Source organism: Pipistrellus hanaki (genome assembly GCF_964339955.1).
Source record: "Pipistrellus hanaki genome assembly, chromosome: 17".
In the NCBI taxonomy this organism is placed as follows: domain Eukaryota; kingdom Metazoa; phylum Chordata; class Mammalia; order Chiroptera; family Vespertilionidae; genus Pipistrellus; species Pipistrellus hanaki.
Window position 1 is genome coordinate 5,790,526 of NC_140519.1, and position 15,314 is coordinate 5,805,839.

At 47.4% G+C, this 15,314-nt stretch overlaps 1 protein-coding gene across 1 annotated transcript; it reads left to right on the top strand.

The window, feature by feature from the left end:
* The first annotated feature begins 6,813 nt into the window (after positions 1-6,813).
* LOC311612228 (fatty acid-binding protein 9-like) lies at positions 6,814-13,536 on the top strand. The gene is made up of 4 exons (XM_084865038.1): positions 6,814-6,904; positions 12,129-12,301; positions 13,216-13,317; positions 13,442-13,536. The coding sequence occupies exons 1-4, from the start codon at positions 6,832-6,834 to the stop codon at positions 13,490-13,492; spliced, it is 399 nt and encodes a 132-aa protein (XP_084721164.1). The 5' UTR covers positions 6,814-6,831; the 3' UTR covers positions 13,493-13,536.
* Positions 13,537-15,314: the final 1,778 nt, after the last annotated feature.

Here is a 15,314-nt window from a genome sequence, read left to right on the forward strand (position 1 = left end):
GGTGATGTCATGATTTCTTCATTATGCCAGAGAATTCTTCTAACGCAGCGCAAGAAATAGGAAATTGTTTCTGGTGTAAGCAATATGGTTTTTCGTAATAATTCAAGGTAGAACATATAATATTCATGAATTTCCCATGTCTTGTTAGAAATGGATACACATGCTATTATGAAATATGAAGTTCTTCTGTAGTGTGTCTTCAGTCAGGTCACTCTCGCAGCACAGAGACTGAAGGCAGTTTGAAAAGTGCAGCAGTTCCCTCTTCTCCATGGGATACACCCCGTGGCTGCCTAAAACCATAGAGTACTAACTCCACACATGCCATGACTTCTCTATACACCCATAACTATGGCAAAGTTTAATTTATAAACTAGGCACAGTAAGATATTAACACAAGTAATCTTATCTAATAAAAGAGAAACATGCAAATTAACCATCATCTCACTATGCCCACAGCCAATCAGAGAGAGTATGCAAATTAACGCAACAAAGATGGAGGTAATTTGCATATGCAGACACAGAGCAGTATAAAGCCTGCTATGAGGGGAAGGAGGGCGGTGGAGGGAGCTACTGGAGTGGTGCCCCAGGCAGAAGAGAGGACGTGCTGGCTCCCGGGCAGCCGGGAGCGGGGACTTGCTGGTTCCTGGCAGCTGGGAGTGAAGCCAGGGGCCTATTCTTGCATGAATATCATGCAATGGGCCTCTAGTAATAAATTTGTAGAACAATTATAATAATACACTTAATATGAGTTTTGTGACTGTGGCATCACTAAGTAAAAGAAGTCTTATTTGGATGCAAGCACCACCATACTGGGATCCTTGATCTGACATCCAGGATGCTGCCGAGTGGCTAGCAGGTGGGAAGATGCTGGACAGAGAGGTGAGTCACGTCCCACGCGGGACAGAGAAGGACAGGGTGAGTGTCATCCCGCTCCTCAGAACAGCGTGCGGTGTAAAAGTGATGAGTTGCTTATTTCTGGAATTTCCCATTTATATTCTCCTGCCTCAGTTGGCCTTGGAAAGCTGAAACTGTGGAAAGTGAAACCATGGTTCAGGAGGTGACTTGCACCACTAGGAGATTTTGTGGGTTCAGTTTTAGACCACCTCTGAGATAAAACAAGTCACATGAAATTTTGGGTTTCCCAGGGCAAATAAAAGTTATGTTTCCACTATTAAGTGCGCAATGTCATTATGTCTAAAACAATGCACACACCTTAATTAAAAAGTTCTTTAGTGCTAAAAAACACTAACCATGATCTGGGCCTTCAGCGAGTTGTCATCTTATTGCTGGTGCAGGGTCTTGTCCTAGTCATATCAGAGATCACTGACCACAGGTCTTAAGAAATCTATATAATAAAAGCCTAATATGCAAAGGGTGGAATGACCAGTCACTATGACATGCACTGGCCACCAGGGGGCAGATGTTCAATGCAGGAGCTTCCCCCAGCCTGCAGGCCCCAGGCCAGCCAATTGCCCTGCTGGTCACCCCACAGATCGGCCCTGAATACCAGCCAGGCCTAGGGGCCCTACCTGTGTAAGACTTTCGTGCACCAGGCCTCTAGTAGACTAATAAGAATAAAAAAGTTTGAAATATTGTGAGAATTGTTAAAGTGTGACCCAGAGACATGACACGAGCAAATGCTGTTGGACAAATGGTGTCCATAGACTTGGCCAACACACGGTGACCACAAACTCTCCATTCATAAAAAAAAACAAAAAACAAAACACAAAACACAGTGTCTGCGAAGTGCAACAAAACCAGGGAAGTCTGGTTCACAGCCTGCTGGCCCGGGCGTGGTCACTCACACCTGCCTGTCCTGGAGGTCACAGCCTGCTGGCCTGGGTGCAGTCACTCACACCTGCCTGTCCTGGAGGTCACAGCCTGCTGGCCTGGGTGCAGTCACTCACACCTGCCTGTCCTGGAGCAAGGAGAGAGAGAAGTAGAATCATGATGCAGGGCGTAGGAAAAGGTTCTAGGCTGCCATTTTAACCTGGAAAGTTATTGGTAAGCCAAGCTATCTCTGGAGTCTCTCAAGAACGAGTGTCTGGGTTGCGGCCGGAGACTCTCCATGATCCTGAGACGCTGAGGGAGGCGGAGGGAGGCTGTGAAGCCCTCTTCTGGCCGAGGACCACAGTGAAGGGCCCGTCAAACAGGCAGGCCCGGGGGGAGCAGATAATTCCACAATAGTCATTCTGGAACCCATGCAACAGCCTGAAACGAGTGACGATGCAAATGTCCTCACAGTGGTTTCCAGGTTTTCCTCACCGGTGGAACTTTTTATTCAAATAAAATATTAAATATATTCTGGAATTCTTTATTCAAATAAAATCTGCATAGAATTCCAACATATAACGCAGACAAAGTGCTAATGAGGCCTTTCAGGCAGGGTGTGAGTCCCTGCTCTGCCTGTGGGAGCTCTGAGGCCTCTCTTCCGAGCACCGGAGGACCATGCACCTAGAATGGAATTTCTAAACTGTATAGTAAGCCAGCATCTGCTAAACTGTGTGCTGCAGGTGATATAGTCGTGTTTCTGATACTTCCTTTAAAAACATGCTCATTATTTTCTGAACAGCTAGCCTGTGTACTGTATAACACCAGCATACAAGGAGACCAGGGGATCCGTTGCTAATCAGAAGAATTGAGCTAAAATGCAGCAGCAGTCCAAGGGTGTGCAGACAGAGAACGGATAAGCATAATGCGGCCTATTCATTCAATGCAATAGTATTCAGCGTCAAAGGAAGCTCTGAGCTGTGCTACAACGTGAATGAGAGCCTTGAGGATGTGCTGAGCGAAACCAGCCAGTTGCACCAACAACACGTCCCCACCGGGTGCTGTACAACCTGTATAATCCTCTCACATGAGTTCTTCCAAGAGTCAGCATCACAGAAATGGGCTGTAGAATGGTGGTTGTCGGGGCTGGAGGAGAGGAAGACAGGGGAGTTATGGTTTAATGGGGACAGGGTGTCTGTCTTGCAAGATGAAAAGCTCTGGAGATGGATGTTAGGGGTGGTTGTGCGACAACATGGATGTATTTAACCTCACTGAACTGCATTGGTTAAGACAGTGAACTTTATGTTATGTGTATTTTATCACAATAACAAAATTAGAAAAAATATGGCATGGTTAAAACAGTATATGTACAGCAACAAATTACCAGGCATATCTCTGCTATGCTCAGCTTCACAGTGTGTGTCACCAATGGAGAAAGTAGCACCTCAAAATTAAAATTTATTAAAACTGCTTAGTACCTAAAATGTCATGAGAAAGTTTATATAGACAATGAGATATTGGAGAAGCATATAAAATGAGATAATGAAGAAATAAGCATCGAAATGATCATGGAAATAGGACATGTATCTGTTCTATAACAAATTAGTGTATTCTAGCTCCTTTATTAGTATTAACAATTAAGAACATTCAAACTTGAACTATTTTTACTTGAGGAAATGGTTTGTTTTTGGTTTGTTTTTATGCTCAAACAAAGGGGCCAAAGGCTGGGATAGGGAGTTGGGGTGGAGGCTAAGTGGGGGGAGCACGAACAGGACTGTCTGGGTGGAGGTTGCAGACATTGCAAGATCCTACACAGGCAGGCCCGGCAGGAGCAGTGCATTCAAACCTTATCCCTGGTCACTGCTGGAGAGACTCAGGTCAGCAAGGAGAGAAACTCAGTGAAAAAGAAGTAAAAGTGTGGTGCCGAGAGGCTGCATGGAGCGGTGGCTTTGAGAGTCCAGATTCATGATTCCAGGGAAGCCGTTTACAAAGGCACATCAATGACCAAGGCTTGAGGTGCAGGTCACAAAATCCCTCACACAAAACTTGTGAACGATTAATGGAACTTATTAGATGATCAGAATTTCAGAAACAAACTGGCCCACTCCTCCTGCTTTGCTCTCTGCCATCCTGTCTCCACGTAACCGTGGAGACTATAACATAAGGGCTCTCTCAGGGGATCAGGACATCCCAAAGAAGCCGGGATCTGATTTTCCCATTGGTCTCATGGGCCTATGGGTTCTAAAAGGGGCCACCACATTGCTTTCTGGATCCATCAATGGCAAGGGGGCTGGAGAAAGGGTGGTTCCACTAATGGGAGGCCTTGTCCCACTCGCCCCCTGGCAAACACGAGTGACCATGTAGGTCTGCTGTCTTCCGGAGAGATGCATGCACACCTAGAACCGGTTAGGCAAGATCTCTTCATTAGAGCATCACCTCTGAGGACTCTGTCAGCTGGGAAGGCACTTAATCTTGAGCCCGTGTCCTGGTTTCCTGAAATCAACTCTAGGATTGTTTGGGTTTTTTTTGTTTGTTTGTTTGTTTGTTTAAATATATATTTTTATTGATCTTTTACAGAGAGGAAGAGAGAGGGATAGAGAGAAACATTGATGAGAGAGAGTCATAAATCAGCTGCCTCCTGCACACTCCCCAATGGGGATGTGCCACAACCAAGGTACATGCCCTTGACCGGAATCAAACCCGGGACCTTTCAGTCCGCAAACCAATCGAACCCGGGACCTTTCTATCCACTGAGCCAAACTGGTTTCGGCTCAACTCTAGGGTTTTGCTTCCCATTTTACCCTCCATATACTTTAGTAACTATTCCACCCATGAATAAATTGCATTATAAATTTCCTCTTTATATGTGTTCATCAAAATAAATTTTTTAGTCTATTTATGTTATAAACTTGTGGTGCCAACCTTTTAAAAAAAAATTTTCCCCCAAAGAGATGGTTTGAATAAATACTTCTTTGAAGAATATTTAACACTAAGAGGCCCAGTGTATGAAATTTGTGCACGGAGCCAGTGGGGTTGAGGGGGGGGGGGAGACTTCCCTCAGTCCAGCCTGAACCCTCTCCAATCAGGGACCCCCTGAGGGATGCCCAACTGCTGGTTTAGGCCCGATCTCACAATCTGGGACCTCTGGCTCCTAACTGCTCACCTGTCTGCCAGCCTGGTCGCCTCCCAACTGCTCCTCTGTTGGCTTGGTTGCCCCCGTAACTTCACCCTTGCCAGCCTAGTCACCCCACAACTGCCCTCCTGCTGGCCTAGCCACTTCTAACTGTGCCCCTGCTGGCCTGACCACCCCCAAAGTCTCCCCCCCCCCATTGGCTTAACCACCCCAACTGCCCCCTTGTCAGCCTGGTAATCCCCTAACTGTCCAGAAGGAAGTCAGATGGCCGGGAGATGTTCAGTCACCCAGTCTAATTAGCATATTACCCTTTTATTAGTATAGATAAGTGGTATCATACATATGTGGCCTCCTATATCTGGCTTTTTCCACCTGGCATAATGATTTCAAGACTTATCCACATTGTAGCATGAATAAGTACTTCATTCCTTTTCATAGCTGAACTAGAGGCCCAGTGCATGAAATTCGTGCATGAGGGGGAAGGATCCCTCAGCCTGGCCTGCAATACATAAGCAGTCTGTGTCCACCTGGCCAGAGGCCAGGAACATGAATTTCAAACCGATTCATTTGCCAACTCAAAAACCATTGCTATAATTTCAACTGCTATCTGATTTTAATCCTCCTGAGTATTTACATATTTTCTTCTCTGATCCTTCCCAAAACTAATCCTAGAGTTTTGAGAATCTGGGAACTTGGGCAAAGAAATCTGAAATCTGAAATCTCAGTTCATTACCTCAACCAACACCAACAGTGCCTTTTTGTTTGTATTGGCCCAACTCAAATGATCAGATCATGTGAATCATAAAACACAAAATACAGGTGTCCTTACCGACTGTGAAAAGTCCAAATTAAGTGTGCTCTTTCTTGGTGGCAGTGTCATTTACTCTACGCTTAAAAGTTTGCATTTCCTTAAGCCTCTTTCTTTGTCATATAGGCACACATGGTTGCATCATACTCAGTGCCATCTTTGTTGGGTTAATTTGCATACTCACTTCTGATTGGCTGGTGGGAGTCATGAAGGTACTGTCAATTTGCATCTTTCTTTTTTATTAGTGTAGATATACCCGCAAGGTCCACCTCCATTATCTGGGTTGCAGAAGATGCTTTTAGACACATTGCATAAAGATTTAAATAACCGGTTCCTTGGTCTTTAGAATGCATGTATCCAAATACTGTATTTCTCCAGAAAACTTTCCCTCACAAGTTCAAGTGATATATTTTAACACTGACCTTACTTTGTAAGCCTAAAAAATGAATTTTCCAAGCATTAGCTCTACCTCTCTTTCTGAGCTTAAACCACAGAACATTAATCAATGATAATTGTTACTTTTCTTTCCAGTCCACAATTACTCTTGATAAGGAACAATGATAATATTAATAATAACCCACACCTTACTCCAAGCAAGTGTAGGTATTTCAGTTACATTAACTGCTATCAGTTCATCAACCTTAAAGGAAGATACTATTTTAATGAATAGAGTTCTCAGGCAATGTGCAAACAAAAAACTCCTGAGGTGCAGCCAAGCAAGGGTGTCCTTGTACCAAGTGGGAAAACACCTCAGCCAGGTGCTCCTTAGTCATCGCCAGGATTTTCTTTCAGAGTTGACTAGGGACTCATTCAAAAGGCTGATCTCTATTTGATTGTTTCCATTCCACGAGCTATACACATCAGGTGAGCTGGCATATAAATCTCTTTGCTAGACGCTATAATTGTTGACCTAAATTCAACTTACATGTTAATTTTCTCCACTTTAATTTGGAGGTAGATAAAATGAGCCTACGCCAGTGCCTGGTCTTGCTGCTGCCCATTGGCCATTCCAGAAGTCACATGACGAGGGTGCCTTGTAAATGAAGATGTGGGGAGCACTGGATTGCCCATGTTTCTTGGCTTCCGGGTGTGAGCGCCTCTCCTCAGCAAGCTCTCCATCATGGTCGAGCCCTTCTTGGGAACTTGGAAACTGGAATCCAGTGAAAACTTCCAGGAATACTTGAAAGAACTGGGTGAGAAATACCATTGCAAGGTTTGGAACCTAGTCATACTCTTTTGATGGGGCTGGGTTTGTACTTCACCATGAGTGTTGTTATAATTCTCTCTTTCATTTGTGATCCTAAGGTATGTTCACTTGAGATTAACGAAGTTTATATAGCTACTTTTGCCTTTTCTATTATTAGCAATAATTGTCTCTTTTGGGACTACAGGACTCACATGTATTTCCTTATAGTCATCATCCATGTATTTAAGTCCATTTATTCTTTATGGAAATATTTCAAAATATTTTGGAAATAATCCCCTGATAGACTGTCTCTTTAGCTTGATCATTTCATCAAGTAGCTTTTCCCAGCTTCAAATTTATGGACACTAATAACTATCTATAATTAAATTTACCAACTAAATTTGTTTCAAGGTTTGCTTTAAGTTATAAGTTAAAAGAGCAATAATAACAGTTTTCAGTTGGTTAATTTTTAGAGTTCTGATACCTGTGGAAGATATTTCAAAACATTATTTTGAAGAGTTTCAAAATTTTTATTGAGAAAATGGAACGTCTTTCCTCATTAAATGTCTCACCACTGGCTATTTCTCAGAAGTGTAAACTCTACCCCCTGTTGCATTTTTATCCACATTGTATAAACATGTATAATAGTGGCTCCAGTCTATAGAAACTAAACTATTCTTTACTAATGCTAGAAGAACAGTAATTATTTACTATCTAATTTAGTAATTTTAAATAATTAAGAGAAACCTCTTTTGCAATAACAAACTGTATATAAAAGTAAAGAACTGCCGAAACTGGTTTGGCTCAGTGGTAGAGCATCGGTCTGAGGACTGAAAAGTCCCAGGTTCGATTCCGGTCAAGGGCATGTACCTTGGTTGCGGGCACATCCCCAGTAGGGGGTGTGCAAGAGGCAGCTGGTCAATGTTTCTCTCTCATCGACGTTTCTAGCTCTCTATCTCTCTCCCTTCCTCTCTGAAAAAAATCAATATATATAAAAGAATTTTTTAACCTAATTTTTAAAACTTGGCTGAAGTAATCAATGCATCGTAAGAAGTCAATGTGTTCATAATGTAATCTTTGTTTCTCTTGCATACACAGTATTAACTTCTCAGGGACTAATAAGAAACACATTTCCCTATCTCTTCACTCATTCATAGACTCATCCGCTTTGAGTTTAAATTTGGGGGCATCTAAGAAACTTGGGGCTTCTGGCAAGAGTAGCATTTGTGCTGATTGGGAGCTTGGATTAGACAGAGGCAAGAGAGCATACAGCTGAGCACCTACTATGTGCCACTTACCATCTAAGTCCTCCCACTTCACCTCCCACAAACTGTGAGGTAAGACCCATAGAGGTGTGCAATTACCCATTGACTACTGAGATAATGAGCTGCGTGCTGGAGCCCGGTTGTAACAACTCACCCTGCCCTCCTCTGGACCACGGCCGGCACTGCTTCCCGGCAGTCAGACCTGTCTTGTCCTCCCACGGTCTGAATGTGAAATGAGTTTAATATCAACACTGGGTGTGGAGTCAGCTCTTCGATGCCTCCTGCAGGGGCCATGTGTGATGATGGACGGTCCCAATCTGAACAGCAGGGCCGGCTTCTCAGCCGATTGGTCTGGTTTACCACCTCCTCTTCCCTCAGCCAGACAGGACTGAACCTGCATGTGAGACAGGAGCTTGGACTTCATGGCATGTTCTTTTAGCCAGTTTAGGCGCTTTGAACTTTGTGTCTATAATAATAAAAGTATAATATGCTAATTAGACTGGATGACCTTCCAAATGACCTTCTGGAGACCTTCTGGATGAAGCCGCAGTAGTGAGGGCTGCAGTTGCAGTGGAGGGCTGAGCCCCTTGCACAAATTTTCGCGCCTCTAGTTTCTTGATATTTTTAAGAAAAATAGTGTATTAAAATTCTTTTTGTTGTTGTTTCCACTATATTTATTACAATATAAAAAACTAGAGGCCTGGTACACAAAATTCATGCATGGGGTGTGTGTCCCTCAGCCCAGCCTGCACCTTTTTCCAATCTGGGACCCCTCAAGGGATATCTGACTGCTCATTTACCTACCAGGATCAGATCTAAACGGGAAGTTAGACATCTCTCTCATGATCCAGGACTGCTGACTCCCCACTGCTCAACTGCCTGCCTTTCTGATTGCCCTTAATCGCTTCTGCATGTCAGCCTGATCACCCCCTAACCACTCCCCTGCCAGCCTGATTGATGCCTAACTCTTAGCCTGCCAGCTTATTTGGCCCTAACTGCCCTCCCCTGCAGGCCTGGTCACCCCCAACTTACCTCCTCTGCTGGCCTGGTCCCCCCTAATTGCCATTCCCTGCAGGCATGATTGCCCCCAACTGCCCTTCCTTGCTGGGCATCTTATGACAGCCATCTTGTGTCCATATGGGAGCATCCATCTTTGACCACATGGGGGCATCCATGTTGTGTGTTGGAGTGGTGGTCAATTTGCATATTACTCTTTTATTATATAGGAAGAATTAGATAGGATAGAAGCCTGGTGCACGGGTGGGGGCCGGCTGGTTTGCCCTGAAGAGTGTCCTGGATCAGGGTGGAGGTTCTCTTGGGGCATGGGGTGGCCTGGGTGAGGGGCCTGTGGTGGTTTGCAGGCCAGCCACACCCCCAGGGACCCAAGCAGAGGACCTGGTATCTGGGATTTATTTATCTTCTATAATTGAAACTTTATAGCCTTGAGTGGAATCCACAGCTAGCCAGGGTATATGGAAAGCTAGGCTTCCTCCATTGCCAGGGAAACCCGAGCCTCCTGCTTACTCTGTGGCCACAGCCATCTTGGTTGGATTAATTTACAGACTTGCTCCTGATTGGCTGGAGGGCATGGCTTATGGGTGTAGCAGAGGTATGGTTGATTTGCATATTACCCTTTTATTAGGTAGGATTTAAAGAGAAAAAAATTAATTTTCAGTTCTCCAACAGCTCTCACCCCCCTCTTGCCCACACAACTCCTGACCCATGTCCTCTGAGCCAGTTCAAGACTGAGCCATTTTCACAGAAAACAACCAGGACAGAGGTGGGGAGAGGGCGCAGGACTGTGCAGGTGGAGATCACAGAATTCACACGGAAGGCCTGTAGCCTCTCAGGACTGGTCTAAGGAACGCGGTTGTGGAGAAAGAGGGTAGGCCCACCAGAGGGTTTAGAGCACACCTCATGGCCCGTGTCAAACCCAGAAAAGTGACACCAGAAGAATGGGGGCCAGGGAGGCAGTCTCGCAGGAAGTTGCCAGTGCTCCCTGGTTGGGGTGAGGCGAGCCAAGAGGGCACCGAGAGCCTCACTTGTTTCGAGAGCCTCACTTGTTTCGGCAGAAACACTAGGGGGGAGCCGCAGACATGCCCCGCCCCCCTGCACGTCCCCAAATGTAGCGATCCCAGGCCGCCGGGGCGGCGGCTGTGCTACTGACGGCAAAGCTGCGGGTCCAAGAGCAGGGATTCAGGAAGGACTCTGTCCTGTCACCCAAACTGGACCCCAAGTGGCAGGAGTTCCTCAGAGCAGCTGCCAACATGGTGCGGAAGGGGACCTCGCACATGGAAGACTGGGAACAAGCAGCAGAGGGGGTGGGAGGACACTGCTCCAGGCTCAGGACTCGAGGGCAGCACTGTGGCTGGTGGACAGACACACAGGAGGCGGCGCCCAGGCCCCTCCTGCCCCAGGCTGTGCTGAGGGAGAGGACCAGGAGGCAGTGAGGGAGCAGGGATGGGTCCTGAAGGCCAGGCTCTGGAGGCCGGATCAGCAGAGAGTGCTCACCTCACCCCAGTGATGAAACAAGTCTGGACCCCAATGGGGAGGGGTGCGCCGGTGGGTGTGACCGACGGAGGGCAGGGTGGAATGGTCTCACAGCAGCTGTCCGGGGCCACCGGAATGTGTGTGGCCGCTGGTCCCCAGGGTGGCCTCCAGCCCAGTGGAAGGCAGTCTCACAGGGAGGCACGCTGCAGCCTGGGTGTAGGGGACACAGAGGTCCTCATGCCAACAGTGGCCTTTTTGGACAAAGTGTCGCCAGAGTGGGGGTTAGATTTGTCTTCATAACCCGGGGTTCATCCTGGGGGGGCAGGTCTTCTTGACAGGCTGCCAGCTCTGGAGCCTCCGAGGATGTCTCCATTCTCTGTGGAGTCTCCATTGGGGGAGGGGGTGTCTACCTAGGTCTGGCCCGGGAAAGGGAGGGTCAGCATGGACCCCTCACCAACCACAACCCTGTGGGCCAGACCTGGGGCCTCAGCCTCCCCAAACAGGCCTCTGCCGGGGAGGAGGGGAAGACCAGCAGTGGTGGGACCCCCAGGCCCCTTGCCCCGGGGACCTCTGCCAGAGGGTGTGGACTGTGTCTGGCTCCTCCCGCTCAGCGTCCGGTGTGAGGAGCGCCCAGGTCGCAGGAGTTCGCTCATTGTCAGTGCAGCGTGGTCTCCTGTGCACACAGACTCACAGCCTGTTGTCCATCTGCAGGTGGAGGGCATGGGGGCGGGGCCCACTTTGGGGCTGACTTGGGTCCCAGGCTCTCCGTTGACCATGGGGTGGGCCCAGAAGGCAGGTGGTCCTGCAGGCCGCCAGTCGCCCTCGTACCCGGCCTCCTCCCGCTGGGCCCCCCCTGGCTGCAGCAGTGGCTGCAGCTGAGCCTGCTTCTCTGAAGTTTCTGAACAATTAGAAAAGTGTGTTTCCGTTTCGCTCTGCTACTCACCACACACCTGAGCTGGCAGGAGCCTCCCGACCGCTCGGTGACACCGCGTCCTCCTCTCTGAAACGAGGGTCACAACACCCCCACCCCCATCTGATCCTCTCAGAGGCCCGGTCCTTTTAGGGTCAGAAAGGGAAGCTGGCTCCGGGTCACGCCCATCCAGCGGCGGCCTAGAGAGCACGGGGAAAGCCCCGCACAGCCCCGGACTTCCCGGGAGCCCACACTCTTTTTTTTTTTTTTTTTAAATATATTTCATTGATTTTTTTACAGAGAGGAAGAGAGAGGGACAGAGAGTCAGAAACATCGATGAGAGAGAATCATTGATCAGCTGCCTCTTGCACACCCCCCAACTGGGGATGCGCCCGCAACCAAGGTACATGCCCTTGACCGGAATCGAACCTGCGACCTTTCGGTCCACAGACCGACACTCTACCACTGAGCCAAACCGGTTTCAGCAGCCCGCACTCTTTTTACGTTGCTGCCAAGAAGCCGGTTGGCACTTCTTCCTAAACGCGGCTGCTGTGTCTGCCCCGCAGGAGTGCCCGTCACCATCCGGCCGCTGGCCGCCTCGGAGAAGCCCAGGATCCGCATCAGCGCCCCCGGGGACAAGGTGAGCATCAGGACAGAGACCTCCTTCAAGAGCTTCGAGATCTCCTTCAGGCTGGGGGAGGAGTTTGACGAAGCCACAGCCGACGGCCGGCACGTGAAGGTGAGACCCAGACGGTCCCGGTCCTGCCCGTCAGGAAAAGCCCAGAAGGTGGATGGGCGAGGTTCATTCGTATCCAATCTGATCGATTATCTTGCTGAGCTCATTAATGCTGCACATCTCCAAAGGCAACCTTTTTGCAAATTATCCTGATGGTTGACAGGGCCCAAACCTTACCCTGTTTTCACGATCTCTCTTTGCTGTCGGTAGGAAGGTGGTGCTGGTGGTTAGAGAGCAACCAAAGGCCTTGTGTGCATGCACATTAGCAGAACCAATGGCCACAGACATGGGGCGGTGAGGGCTTGCCTGGGGTGGTAATAGCTGGGCGGGGGGCGGGCGGTCAATCAGGGAAAAAGGAGACATATGTAAAACCTTAGAGAAAATAAAAAATTAAAAGCATATAGCCCTGGCCAGTGTGCCCAGTGGGTAGAGCGTCAGTTCAAGAACTGAAGGGTCTCAGGTTCACTTCCCAGTCAAGGACAGGTACCTGGGTTGCAGTTCCATCTCAGGCCCTGGTCTGGGCACGTGTGAGAGAAAACCAGTCCATGCGTCTCTCTCACATGGATGTCTCTCTCTCCCTCTCTCCCACCCTCCCTCCCTCCTGCTCTCCCATCCACTCTCTTAAACATATCCTCGGGTGAGAATTAACAAAAACATATAAGTAAAAAAAATAAAAAGTTTAAAAGCACGTAGAGGAAAACAATTCTCCACACACCGCTTGGGGTCCATCTGTCTGGTGGAGGAGGGCGCTCAGTGAACAATCTCTGGAGGCTTCCCTAGTCTGCCGGTATTAAGTTATAACAGAACTGAGGCGAGGAATCGGGAGGAAAAATTCAAAATGGAAATTAAAGTGTCGTCTTGTGTCGGTGAGAGTGTAGTGAGCTGCTGTTTCTGACCGATTCCTTTATCATTCACAGAGCGTCGTAAACTTAGATGGCAACTCACTGGTCCATGTCCAAAGGTGGCTTGGCAAGGAGACAACAATCAGAAGACAAGTCGTAGACGAGAAAATGGTGGCGGTGAGTTCCCTTTAGGTGCTCCTGCTTGAAGCAGGCCTCCCGCGGGCTCCGCCTGCTTCCCAGACTCCCGGGCTGGGGATAGGGCCACAGGCGCTTACCCTAACAGACTCCTCTTTGCTTTCAGAAACACACCATGAATAATGTTGTCAGCAGGCGAGTCTTCAAAAGGGTGTGAAGAACGCCGCCAGGTCTGCGAATGCCCACTCACTAAGAAAACACGGGGGTTGAAGAGGATCTGCCTCGGGGCCAGTGATTTTAAAAATTGCCGAGTGTAAACGCTCAATAAAAGCATCGGCGTAGGTGCCGTTTCAGAGCTGTGTCACGCTGGGGTTGGGACATGGTGATAACTCATAGGGCAGGAAGCTACCGGCCGGTGGTGTGATTGTAGGAGCATCAGCGCCCTCTTTGTCCTCTGCCCCCTGCCCCCAGGGCCTGCGGTTCCCTCCAGGGTCCCGGTTCATGTAGGGTAAACTATCTGTCCAGTGGTGCTTTGTGGAGAGTCACGTGGCTTCAAAGGGGGGAACATTGTAGTTGAAGCCTGTTTTGGGGCAGCACAGATGCTGAGAACTAACATCACTGGCTTTTTATTTTTGCAGGAGGTTGGACCTGCTGAAAGTAGTTAGGATGGATATATGGATGGATGGGTAGATGGATGGACAAGCAAATAGGTAGATAACAAAATAGAACCTGGACATTAGACACTGCATTTGAATTTCAGCCTTTTTCATCTCATGGCACACATAAACTAATTGTAAAATTCTACAGCACACTGATTATATATTTTTTGCTGATCTGACAAAAAATAAGTATAATTTTTATTTATTCACACCAAAAGGCTATTGTTGTCATTTTTTAATTTGACATGCTAAGGGAAAAGAGGTCAGTGCCCCTGACTAAATAGTCAGGTATTGCATGTTTTAAAAATTCCTGTGGCACATCGATTGAAAATTGCTGTTATTGAAAAACATTTTAAAACAATTATTGTCTTACTTACCCATAAACCCATTTATATCCACTTAACCAGGATGGTGCATCTGCTGCCACAGTTTACAACATGGTAGTCACAGAATGACATGTCATTACATGCCAGCCCTGAATTTCTAATTGTTCAGTAAGAAACTATTTGTTGAGCACTATCTGGTTTGGCTCAGTGGATAGAGCATCGGCCTGTAGTCAGGGGTTCTGGGTTTAATTCTGCTCAAGGGCACATACCTGGTTGTGGGATCAATCCCCAGGGCGAGGTGTGCAGGAGGAGGGCGCTCTCATCATTGATGTTTCTCTCTCTCTTTCTCTCTCTCTCCTCTTGGAAATCAATAAAAATATATTACATAAATAAATAAATAATGAAATAATTGTTGGAGCTACACAAAGTCCCAATGGTTTTCCTAAGTACTCTCAGGGCTCAGAGCAAACCTATTAATACAGAAAAAATTAATGGGTAAAGCCTAGAAAACTGAGGCTATTTGTAGTAATGGGAGGAGAAAAGAGAGAAAGAATTATATAAATACTAGAGGCCTAATGCATGAATATTTATGCAAGAATGGGCTTCCTTTCCTTGGCTGCCAGTACTGCCTTCGCTCTGGCCTGCAGCTGCCTTTCTACCTTCCCATGCTGTCCAGAGGCCCGGAGTGACTGGAATGGTGCTGAATGCCTGTGTCCGATTCAAGCGTCCCACCCCCTCTCCCAGTGTCTCAGCACCCATGTATGCAAATTAACCTGCCTTCTTTGTTGGGTTAATTTGCATACTCATTCCTGATTGGCTGGTGGGCGTCATTAAGGTATTGTCAATTAGCATGCTACTCTTTTATTAGGTAGATTGTGTGCACCTTAAATTTAAAAATAGACAATAGTTGGTTAAAATAAGTCTGGAGTTGTGTCCAATGTGTGCTAAAATGAAAAGTCCATGTCATTTGTCATCTGAACTGGGTGAGAAGTGGTACTGGCCAGGAGCACTCTCCGTGATCACATCTGGGTAATAAGCATGACTGGAACCATCC